This window comes from Colobus angolensis, unplaced genomic scaffold, assembly GCF_000951035.1.
Source record: "Colobus angolensis palliatus isolate OR3802 unplaced genomic scaffold, Cang.pa_1.0 Scaffold23, whole genome shotgun sequence".
NCBI lineage: Eukaryota > Metazoa > Chordata > Mammalia > Primates > Cercopithecidae > Colobus > Colobus angolensis.
Window position 1 is genome coordinate 1,779,879 of NW_012115488.1, and position 12,860 is coordinate 1,792,738.

At 36.1% G+C, this 12,860-nt stretch overlaps 1 protein-coding gene across 3 annotated transcripts in view; it reads left to right on the forward strand.

Moving 5' to 3' along the window:
* XRCC4 (X-ray repair complementing defective repair in Chinese hamster cells 4) overlaps window positions 1–12,582 on the forward strand; it is a 303,267-nt gene extending 290,685 nt beyond the window's left edge. For all 3 annotated transcript variants that reach the window (XM_011944217.1, XM_011944218.1, XM_011944219.1), the window contains one exon: window positions 11,961–12,582. In XM_011944217.1, coding sequence (XP_011799607.1) covers window positions 11,961–12,072 — 112 coding nt within the window. In that variant the 3' untranslated portion in view covers window positions 12,073–12,582. The remainder of the gene's footprint in view (window positions 1–11,960) is intronic.
* The last annotated feature ends 278 nt before the right edge of the window (window positions 12,583–12,860 follow it).

Below are 12,860 nucleotides of genomic sequence, written 5' to 3' on the forward strand. Positions count from 1 at the left end.
GTATGTATAAGGTTTTTAAAAAAAAAAAAAAAAACCAACAGTTTAAGAGAATATTCAGCAAAGGTATCCCTCTCAGCTAAAATTCCTCTCAGCAGCTACCATTTACCTCTGTATCCTCCCATAACTATTCTAGACACTTGAGCACATACACACATATATACATGCACATTTGGTATAATGTATATACACACACATTCTGGTTTTCTGTATATACTCTTCTACACGTTGCTCTTGTTCTTCCTAATTAACAGATTTCCCAATTAACAGAAATTTTAGTGTGTAATATGTATATGAAAGACTAAGAGAACTTAGTAGATGAAAATATTTTCTGAACGTTTTGGACCACGGATTTTTTAGAGAATATCTTAAAGAACTACTTTTTGAGACACACTGCACACAACCCAGCTGCCTTCCTCAGAAGAAAAAAACATCCTCTGGAGTAGAAATAAGAGTTAGTGATGACCCCCCACACCCATTAGAATGGCCTAATGTAAAGGGTATGGATTTTGGATTTTAACCTAGGATAAAATCCTGACTCCATTACTGACTTGACTGCCTGCTCACCCATGCTTACTGGCTGTGTGGTTTCGGGTACATTGCTTAACTTTATTGAGCCTTCTTATTAATACGCTCTCATGTATTCAATTATTTGTTATTTGGTTAATACATGCAATCAGTGGAACTTTTATGTGCTAACTATTGTTCCAAGTCTAATAAAGCAGAATCCCCCTAACTGGAGAGGCTTCTAGGCTAGTGAGGGAAGTTTCATTTTTGTAGCACAGCAAGCGGCAGTAAGCTCACAGATCACCTGGCTTGTCTTAAAGGAGTAACTTTCCACCAGCGTGACAATTTTCCACTTTTATAGGCATAGATCAACAGTAGCAAATGTCACCTACATGATTTCAAAACTTGGAATTTATGCAGGATATTTCAAGTATTGATTTTGTAAGTATCTTTGTACTTTGGTATTGTTTAATGAATTACCAGAACAATTTTATTTATCTGAATAAAGTACAGCAAGAGTGACAAAATCTTTAGTCATTATGAAAGTATGAAATTTTTCTGTAAGTGACTTGCATCCTTGTAGATTCTGGGTATGTTCATCTTAGTGGTTGACTTTAAAATTTGAATTCTCCAGAACTAGATAATCTTATTTTCAAATCTATAATATATGTGTATTTTATAGGAAAATTTTAGAATTCTCATCCTTTCCCAATATCTATAAAGCATGTCAATTCATTTTAACATTAAGTGTATTCACTCTTTATTATTCTGTTCATTCTATTTCCATTTTCTTCCTGCTCTTGATGAATTTAAACAAATTCTTATTCATTAGAAAAGTCTTATTCATTAGAAAAAGATATGTTTAGGAATCTAACTGAAAATAACAAATGCAATTTCTTTTATTTGCCATTTTGTCTGCCAGAAAGTTTCAGCTTCTCTTTTATTTTCTAGGCCAAGGAAATGACGTGTAGGCCTAGTGAATTCCAGGCAAGGTTCAGCACTGGTTTTACTGAATCTGGATGACTTCAGTCTGTTAATTTATTTAGGAGATGGTTTTGGTTTTTATAAGGTCAACTAGAAATTTGTAGGCTACTTTTCCCACTTATTCTAAGATCAATTTTTTTTTAATACTAACATTTAAAATTTGAAAATACAGTGGTAACTTTAGTGATGTCAAATCTTTAGGCACATTATTTAAAACTTTTCCATTTAAGAGGTGTTTCCATAATTGAGTTTATTTCATAATGGGAATTCTGTTAAGGTCAATCTGATAGCTGCTTAGTTATTTAATAGCAGCAAGTACCTGATATTTTGATTTGGCTGGTTTTTAAGGTCATTTCGATTAAAGTTTCATTTGATATGTTCTAAAAACAAACCATAAAATATTTGGCTTTTTTTTTTTTAACCAAATGATGTGTGCCCCAGCCAGTGCTTAGGATGGATTCTCAATTTGTATACTGCCCTTACCTTACCTCTCATCTTCATCCCTCTCCCCATATCTGAGCTTTTCCCTAGCCCTCATCGGTGATGAGGAGGATGGATGCCAGGGAAGTTTGTGATAAAACAAAGATGTATATACTTTTGTTGTTTTAACATGAGTAAAACAGCTGCCTCAGAATGTCCTGCCATGGTGGATAGGCAGGAATTGACCATTTGCTGGATTTTTGCCGTGACTGCTGCAGTCCGAGAATTTGAGACTTCATTCTCCCCAAAAGAAAACATTGCCTGTTCTTCTTGTCTGTAATAAATCATGAACATAGCAGTATTCTTCCAGGCTATTCTTCTAAACTCCAGATAATTTAGAGTGGATGAGACTCATTAGCCTGAAGTGTATTTACAGGTTTGTCAGTCAGAGTTGTATAGAGAGCCAGTGTTTGGGTGGCAAGTGGAAACAGCACAAGCTGTGGGCACACAAAGTCACCTTGGCCCTTGGCACCTGTGACAACACTCCTCCCTGGTTTTACTCATTTTTAGAGCCATTCCTTTTTTGACTCATTTCTTTCTCTATCTGTCTGTCCCTACAATTTTAATATTCTCCACTATTTCTTACTAAACCTTTTCTCTCTGATGGTCTCTTCTCTGGGTGATCATTTCAACTCACCCAGTTGCCTTATAGCAATGACTGCTGTCTTGGTGCATCTAGTCCAGACATCTCTCCTGAGTCCTATACCTGTGTATTTGTTAACCTACTCAACATATATCTGCATTTGAATATCCTTTGGGCACTTCAAACTCACCTGTTATGTCTGAAACTGAAGTCTTTATGCCTAATCTTAAACCTTCTCCTCTTCTGTGTCACCATCTTCACAATAGCTAAAGCTACAAAATCTAGAATTCTGAGAATATTGTCACGGAAGAGAAATAATAAGATCCAGAACCATTCTCTCATGAAATAGCAGATCAGATCCCAAAGCATTATGTATGTGCATACAAAGATACACTGACACAAATCACACACACACACACACACACACACACACACTCTGTTGTTCAAAGAGCAATATTGCATAGTTTTGCATGGTTTTGCAATTTAAATAAATATAATCATTTATTTAAATGTGTGTATTTTTTTTTAAGAGTTGGGGTCCCACTCTTATCACCCAGGCTGGAGTGCAATGGCATAATCATAGTTCACTGCATCCTCAAACTCCTGGGCTCAAGGGATCCTCCTGCTTCAGCCTCTTGTGTAGCTAGCACTACACACAGCTAATTTATATTTTATGTACCACCACACACAGCTAATTTATTTTTTACCTTTTTTTTTTCTAGAGATGGAGTCTCACTGTCTTGCCCAGTAGTATGGTCTCATACTTCTCATACTACTAGGCTCAAACGATCCTCCCGCCTCAGCCTCCCAAAGTGTTAGGATACAAGTGTGAGCCTTGCTCTTTTGCTCAACATTATGCTTAAGATTCATATATGTGTATAACTGTATAATCTCGTCCATTATATGAAAATTTAATAATTAATTCCCCTATTTTCCTGTGGAGAGACATTTGGGTAGTTCTTGTTTTTCACTGTTGTAAACAATGCATCTCTGATTGGGTACATATCTCCTGATACACCCAATGTTTCTCAAGGGACCGTACCTATCAGTGGAATTCCTAAGTTATAGGTACATATACTTTCATATACCTTGACAGTTATTGCCAAATTGTTTTATAAAATGGTTTCAAACATTTGCTCTCCTACCAGCAATAATTTATCTAGTTATTCCACATCCTCCAAAATCTTTGATATTATTGTACATTTTAATTTTTGCTTATCTGGTGTAAAATATTTCACATTGGCTTTAATTTGCATTTTCTTGGTCACTAATGAAGTTGAGCTTATTATCATATGCTTATTTACCTCCATTTTTCCCCTTTTTGGAAGTTCCTATAGTCTTTGGCATATGTTTTGGTTTTTAAAAAATCATTAATAGGAGTTCTTTGGATATTCTTTGTTACTAGCGTATGTTGCAGTATCTCCTCACAGTTTGTGTCTTGTCATTTCATTCTCTTTAAGGTATCTATTGATAAGCAGAAGTACTTACTTCAAATACAATTCAGTGTATCAATCTTTATCTTAATGGTTTTCAATTTCTGCCTTGAACAAACTTTCTTATTTCAAAGTAATGAAGACATTCCCCTGTATTTTCTTCTAAAAGTTTTAAAGCTTTGCCTTTCTCACTTAAGTGTTTAATTCACCTGGAATCATACTTGTTTGACTTTTGACACAAAAAATTTGAATTGTATGTGTGTTGTATAGGTAGAGATATAGTTAGGCCTCAAAAAATTAGTTATTTTACCTAAAATAACAATTTATTTTTTAAATTTAGATCATTGTTTGTGTCAAAGTCGAACAAGCATGATTCTTCAAGTGTTATGGTGTCATCAATCACTATTCATTTTCCTGAATCTCTCTGTTTGCTCAGGTTGACACTATGACGTATTTCAGAAATACTACTCTCAGAATATATGAGTCACTCTAAACAATACTAATGCTTCTCGTTTGAGTAGGAAGGGATTGCTGTTCCAGCCATAGTGCTACCATTTTAAACTTGGCTGAGAAAATGTCTTTACAAAATGAGACAAATATCATTTTAAGGATGTTATTAACTTAACTCCTATAAAGTTAAAAGAGAAGTCAATCATTTATTCTAACATTTTTAGAGAAACTTTCCCTGGATGAGACTTTGTTTTTAATAAATCTAGCTTTTGATGTACAGTGTTCATTGTTAGTTAGATGATGTAGTGCAATTTTGATTCAAGTTGTAGTTTGTGTATGTGTGTGTTTTAACACAGTATGAAATTCAACTAGTAGAACATAGGAATCTCTACAACTATGTTATTGAGAATATATACCACCTTTTAGTGAGAGTGTCATCTGGAGAAGTTTCATTATATTCTCTTTATTTGAAAAAAGACTTAGGCTTTAGCCTGTAACTTTAGTTTCTTATTCTGTCATTAATCTTTCCTCTTTAATTCACATTAATCATTTATTCCACAAATATTTCTTGAGAGCATGTATTTAGCAAAGTAGTCTATGCTGAACTATTCAAGCATAACAAATTCAGATTCAGGAACTGAAAGAGCTCTAAGATTACTTATAATGACCTCAACCTTCCACAAGTGAAGAAACTGGGGTCCAGCAGTGACCTGACCAAAATTTCTATTGAGATTCAGAGTATCTAGATTCAGAATATCCCCTATTGAACCAGTTTGCCCACAGAAAACTATCTGAACATATACCTGAATGTTAAGTATTAATATATTTATAGAGATGACTAAAGTGATAAGTCACTCTTTGTGAACAAATTATGTTATTTAGTTGTTACTTTCAAGCTATTTATAAAATTTTTAAGATAAAAAGACACATTTGAAAAAATTAGATAAAGTAAATGTTTAACTGAAAGCTTTCTGAGGGCAGGAGTAACACATTTGTTCTATTTTCCTAACACAGTGAGCTGTTCATAGTGTATAATCAACAAGTACAGTATTGATTAAATAAACAAAACTATATATTGAAATATAAGATACAGATATTAGGTACTGTAAGTGACCAGAGGAAATAATAATTAGGAATATGAAAATAAAGTAAGTCTTTATGGAAGGTTTAGAATTTAAACAGAGCCATAACTAATGGCTATAATTTCATTAGGAACACCCAAGTTTCTAATTATTTGTTTCTCTCACTTTATATTAAAACTTTAGATACAGGTTCTCTGAGTTGTTTTTTTCAAATTATACCTCTAAGCATGATTCCTTAGAACAAGCATATTCATGAAAAAATATATAAATATGCTAAGGTATATGTATAAGGATACTAATTGTTGTCTTGTTTATAAGGGCATTTAAATACTGAAGCAACCCAAACCTCTATCAGTGAACTAATGGTTAGTAAATCAAAATTAAAATTAATGATGAATGTAGATCTAAATTTTTCAGCATGAAAATACACCTCTAATATATTACAGAGTAAAAATATCAAGCTGCAAAACTATAAATGTATAGAATGATCACATTTTTGTAAAATAAAAAAAAGGCTGTGAAAATACAAGTAATGCAAATTAAGATAGTAGACATTTGTATTCCTCTTTTTTCACACTGCTATAAAGACAAATCTGACCCTGGGTAATTTATAAAGAAAAGAGGTTTAATCGGCTCACAGTTCTGTAGGCTTCACAGGCGTCTGCTGCTGGGGAGGCCTCAGGAAACATAAAATCATGATGGAAGGCAAAAGGGAAGCAGGCACATCTTCACATGACTGGCAGGAGAGAGAGAGAGAGCAAAAGGGGAAGTGCTGCACACTTTTAAACAATGAGATCTCATGAGAACTCACACACTATCACGAGAACAGCAAGGGGGATGTCTGCCCCCATGATCCAGTCGCTTCCCACCAGGCCCCTCCTCCAACACTGGGGATTACAATTCAACATGAGATTTGGGTGCAGACACAAAGCCAGACCACATCATGCCATCCCTGGCCCCTCCCACATCCCCTTCTCACATTTCAAAACACGATCATGCTTTGCCAACAGTCCGCCAAAATCTTAACTCATTGCAGTGTTAACTGAAATGTTCAAGTCCAAGGTCTCATGTGAGACAAGGCAAGTCTCTTCAACCTACGAGCCTGTAAAATCAAAACCAAGCTAGTTTCTTCCAAGATACAATGGGGTACAAGCATTGGGTAAGTGCTTCTATTCTAAGTGGGAGAAATTGGCCAAAACAAAGGGGCTACAGGCCCCATGCAAGTCCGAAAACCAGCATGGTAGTCATTAAATCTAAAAGCTCCCAGATAATCTCCTTTGACTCTATGTCTCACATCCAGGGCACAGTGATGCAAGGGGTAGACTCCCAAGTCCTTGGGAAACTCTGCCCCTGTGGTTATCCAGGGTAGAGCCCCCATGGCTGCTTTCATAGGCTGGTGTTGAGTGCTTGCCGCTTTTCCAGATGCATGGCACAAGCTGATAATGGATCTACCATTCTGTGGTCTGGAGGACAGTAGCTGTCTTCTCACAGTTCCATTAGGCAGTGTCTCTTTGGGGACTCCAACTACACATTTTCCATCCACACTGCCCTAGTAGAGCTTCTCCATGAGGACTGTACCCCTGCAGCAGACTTCTGCCTGGACATCCAGGCATTTCCATACATCCTCTGAAACCTAGGTGGGGGCGCCCAAGCCTCAGCTCTTGCCCTCTGCACATCTGCAGGCTTACCACCACATGGAAGATACCAAGGCTTGAGACTTGCCCCCTCTAAAGCAATGGCCTGAGCTGCATTTTGGCCCCTTTTAGCCACAGCTGGAGCAGGAGCAGCCACAATGTGGGGTGCCATGTCCCAAGGCTTCACAGAGTAGCAGGGCCCTTGGGCTGGCCCACAAAACAATTCTACCCTCCTAGGCCTCCTAGCCTGTGATGGGAGGGGCTGCCAGGGAGATCTCTGAAATGCCTTGGAGGCATTGTCTTGGTTATTAACATTTGGCTCCTGTTTATTTGTGCAAATTTCTGCAGCCTTGAATTCCTCCCCAGAAAATGGGTTTTTCTTTTCTACCACATGGCTAGGCTGCAAAATTTTCAAACTTTTATTCTGCTTTCCTTTTAAGTATAAGTTCCAATTTCAGGTCATTTATTTGTTCATGCAGATGAGAGTAGGCTTTTAGAAGTAGCCAGGCCACACCTTGAATGCTTTGCTGCTTAGAAATTTCTTCCACCAGCTACCCTAAATCATCTTCTCAAGTTCAAAGTACAACAAATTCCTAAACCAGGGGCACAATGAAATGCTCTTTACTAAAGCATAGCAAGAGTGACCTTTACTCCAGTTCTCGGTAACTTCCTTATCTCCATCTGAGACCATCTCAGCCTGGACTTCATTGTCCATATCACCATCAGCATTTTGGTCACAACAATTTAACAAGTCTCTGGGAAGTTCCAAACTTTCCCTCATCTTCCTTTCTTTTTCTGACCCCTCCAAACTGTTCCAACCTCTGCTTATTACCCAGTTCCAAAGTTGCTTCTATATTTTCACATACCGTTATAGCAATGCCCCACTTCTCTGGTTACACACATACTATCACAAGAATAGCAAGGGAGAAGTTCACCCCCATGATCCAATCACCTCCCAACAGGCCCCTCCTCCAACATTGAGTTCAAAAAGAGATTCAGGTGGGGACACAACCAAACCATATCAACATTTTTGTGTTCTTTTTTATGCTTTTCAGAATTTACAAAAGTCTAACAATAAACATTTATTACCTGTAAAAATAATAAAACTTTTTTAAGAGTTGTGGAGAGAGTTCTAAATTTACTCTATTGACTCACCATGGATATAAAAACTCAATGATCTCCATTCAGGACAACGTTTACTGAGTACCTGTTATGACTAGGCACTGTGCAGGAGTCAAAATCTATTTCTTAAGCCCCTCATGACCTCAGAAGGAAATGTAAATTGTAAGTGGAGCACCAGGAATCTATTTATCCTTCAGTCTAGTCACTTCAGAATTGTCCTTTGGTCATATGCTGATTTTTTTAAAAACAAAATTGATAGATCTCTTTGTTCTGGTGCACAGTATCTAAACAATGGACACAATTACAGAGATCTTTCCATGTCTGACTTTTTAAATATGATTTCAGCTTTTATTTTAGATACAAGGGGTACATGTGCAGATTTATTATAGGGGTATGTTACATGATGCTGAGGTTTAGGATAGGGATCTCGTCACCCAGGTATTGAGCATAGTCCCCAATAGGTAGTTTTTCAGCCCTAATTCCTCCCTAATCCCCAGTGTCTATTGTGTCTGTCTTTATGCTCATGTATATCCAAATGTTTAGCTCTCACTTGTAAGTGAAAACACAGGTATTTGGTTTTCTGTTCCTGCATTAATTTGCTCTGGATTATGATCTCCAGCTGCATCCATGTTGCTACAAAGGACATTGCTTCATTCTTTTTGGTGGCTGTGTAGTATTCCATAGTGTATATGTACTATATTTTCTTTACCCAGTCCACCAATGATGGCCACCTAAGTTGATTCCATGTATTTGCTGTTGTGAGTAGTGCTGCAATGAACATGCCAGTGCATGTGTCTTTTTGGTAGAAAACTTTGGGTGCTTTGGGAGGAATATGCCCAGTAACAGGATTGCTGGATTGGATGGTAGTTATGTTTTAAGTTCTTTGACAAATCTCCAAAGTACTTTCCACTGTGGCTGAAGTAATTTACATTCCCATCAACAGTGTATAAGTGTCCCCTTTTCTCTGCAGCCTCTCCCACATATATTATTATTTGACTTTTTAATAACGGGCATTCTGATTGGTGTGAGATGGTATCTCATTGTGGTTTTGATTTGCATTTCTCTGATGACTAGTGATGTGCAGCATTTTTTTTTCATATGTTTGTTGGCTGCTTGTGTGTCTTCTTTTGAAAAGTGTCTGTTCATGTCCTTTGCCCATTTATTAATGGGTCAATTTGCTTTTTGCTTGTTGATTTAAGTTTCATATAGATTCTGGATATTAGACCTTTGACAGATGCATATTTTGAGAATATTTTCTCGTATTCTGTAGGCTATTTACTTTGTTGATAGTTTCTTTTGCTGTGTAGAAACTCTTCAGTTTAATTAGGTCCCACTTGTCAATTTTTGTTTTTGTTGCAATTGTTTTTGGGGACTTAGCCAAAAATTCTTTGCCAATGCCAAGTTGAGAAGGATATTTCCTAGGTTTTCTTCTAAGTTTTTTATAGTTTGAAATCTTATATTTAAATTTTTAATCCATCTTGAGTTAATGTTTGTATATGTTGAAAGGTAGGGCGATATGGTTTGGACTTGTGTCCCCACCCAAATCTCGTGTCTAATTGTAATCCTCAATCTTGAAGAAGGAGCCTGGTGGGAGGTGATTGGATCCTGGAGACAGATTTCCCCCTTGCCATTCTCATGATAGCGAGTGAGTTCTCATGAGATCTGGTTGTTTAAAAGTGTGTGACATCTTCCCCCCAGCTTCCTCCTTCTCCAGCCATGTAAGACGGGCCTGCTTCCCTTTCACCTTCTACCATGAGGCTTCTCAGCCATGTTTCCTGTACAGCCTGTGGAACTGCGAGCCAATTAAACCTCTTTTCTTTATAAATTACCCAGTCTCAGGTAGTTCTTTATAGCAATGCAAGAATGGACTAATACATAGGGGCACACTTTCAGTCTTCTGCAAATGGCTAGCCACTTTTCTGTGCACCATTTATTGTATCTGCCTTGCTTATTTTTCCATTTCTTACTTTTAATTGAGATAGTTCAGTTATCTCTTTTGCCTAGGAGGAGTACAAGCAACTCTAAGACATTTTGGCCAGAGAAAAATGTTTAATGTGTTTTGAGTTGACAATGAAAACGTATACATGTAATAATTATACTTTTATCCCATACTATATCATTTTCTCCTCCTTTGGAATATATTTTTAGATATTTAATTGCATGTTACAATAATTATGCCTGTATTTATTGTTAATTTTAACATTGCAAATCCCAGAGGGTAGTACTTGTCATCTTGAATGCATTAATGCCTAGCACCTTGGCACTCCTGTGATGATAATACTGTCTGAAATTGGCTTGCTCAGAATAAGACAGAACATGTCCCAGGTATAGTGGCAGCCAACCATAGTTAATTGTCTCTAATCATGATACCAAGGAGAACTCGTTTCTAATAACCTGTGCAACCAGGTAAGGGTACAAGCTTTTAAAAATATCATCTAAACATACTTGATATTTGAGGGTTTTCAATGGTTATTCTTCTCTGCTGTTAACAGAAATTCATGTGTAGTTTATGCAGTATTAACAGATAATAATAATAGTTTCCAAATATTTTGTGGGAATTTACAAGCATTTTCATTTACATCAACTCATTTCATCTTTAGACCACCTCTAGAGAAATACTAATATCTCAGTTTTACAGTGGAGAGAATAGAAGCCCAGTGAGTTTAAATGACTTGGCTAAAGTTACATAGCTAATATGAAATAAACCTGGGTTCAAACTTGTTTTTCCTGACTTCAAGTTCCATGCTTTCTCAGCTATACCAAGGTGCTGTGACTCCACCACAGCCTTCAAAGTTGGAAATAGAGGGGTATTACCAAGTATTACTGGGTTAGCTCAACCTAATCGTAATCACCCCGGAAACCACCTCTAGTTGATAATATTAAGCATACTTTATTTAGATTCCACAGAGAACCACTGACAAGGTTTCTACAAGGATATTAACAGACACTCCAAGGCTTTACTTCTGATTGAGCTCTGTTATTCTCCAGCGCAGTCTTTCTAAGACCAATTAATAGTGATCATGGCAGTCAGCCTGTTATCTTAGGATTCAAAGAAAGATCTACATAAGTGTAGCACTCAATCCATTGAAATAGTGACTACAATACTGAACCTGAGTAAAATTTAGTTCACTAAATGAAGATATGCAGATTCAATAAATGAATATAGGCCAACATTTCATCAGCAACTGCTATAAATGTGAAAAATCATTATTTTTCATATATACACATAGTCCTCAGACCCACTAAAGGTAATTCATGTGACCAAAACTTTCTGCTGCTAAGAGATTAAAATGCACATTAATCAGTAGAATTTAAGAAAGCCAGAGTAAAATGTAAATTGTGATGAAATCATTAAAGGAGTAGTTTGAAAAACCTTCTATATCCTGGCATAAAAGTGATTATAGCATAGAGGATAGAATATTTTATTTCTTGACCTTGATTATGAGTATTGTTATAGGTTTTTGAATTTTCCTGGGGTCAGAATAGAGACAGATTAATTCTAAAGCAGTTAGAGAAATTAGTCTCTTCATCTCTTTCCTTACAGTTAACATCATAGGGAAGTAAATCTCTAAACCAATTTTGAAACAGGATTTGACTGTCATTTCACTTATGTGTCTCTTCATTTTCTTTTACTCTGTAACAGAAGTTTTTAAAAATAAAACTATTTTGATTTTCTTTTAAACTCTAGGCCTGATTCTTCACTACCCGAGACATCGAAAAAGGAGCACATCTCAGCTGAAAACATGTCTTTAGAAACTCTGAGAAACAGCAGCCCAGAAGACCTCTTTGATGAGATTTAACAGTCTCAGAAAACACTTTGATGTTCACTAGACTATGTTTTCTATTCATTTCTTTAAAATGAAAAGGCAGAATTTCAAGTTAGCAGCTATTAGAGTACCTTACAATTTAATTACATACACACTGAATTGAAACCATTGTGCAAAATGAATTACACATGTATACGAAGATAGTATTTGATGATGACACTGGCACATTATTCTAAACTGTTCATTCAGCATGCCTATAATTACCTAAAATTTCAGACTTTTTGTTGCAAAGGGCACATTTATCATATTCATTCACACATATTATATGTGATAACTGTCTAACATCCTGTCTAGGAAGATTTTGAAAATAGGACAAAGAAAACATCCTTTTAAAATGTCTTCAGCCTTTTTTGAATAGACATATTAAAACATATTCTGAGCACTGATGTTTGAGCATTTTAATTTGTGTGATGTATAAAATATAATTTTAGTTTGTACATAAACAATCTGAAAATCTGATAATAAAATTTTTGATACATTGAAGGTTTTGTGTTCTTAAGAAAATGTGTTATTTCAGTTAACTTTTATTATAGTAAGTAATGGGTTTTTAGAAACTGCTCAATAATGTAAATGTAACCCCCTTTGTGGCAAAAAAAAAAGCATATTTTTCAGGGATTATTGATAAAAGATTTATCTTACACATACACGGGCCCTTCTTGAAGACAAGGACCTTGTCATAGCTATTTATCTGCAATAACATCCGGCACTATTGTCTTTGTAATCACTGTTTCTGCTTCTTAACCTTTCATTCTGTCTTCACT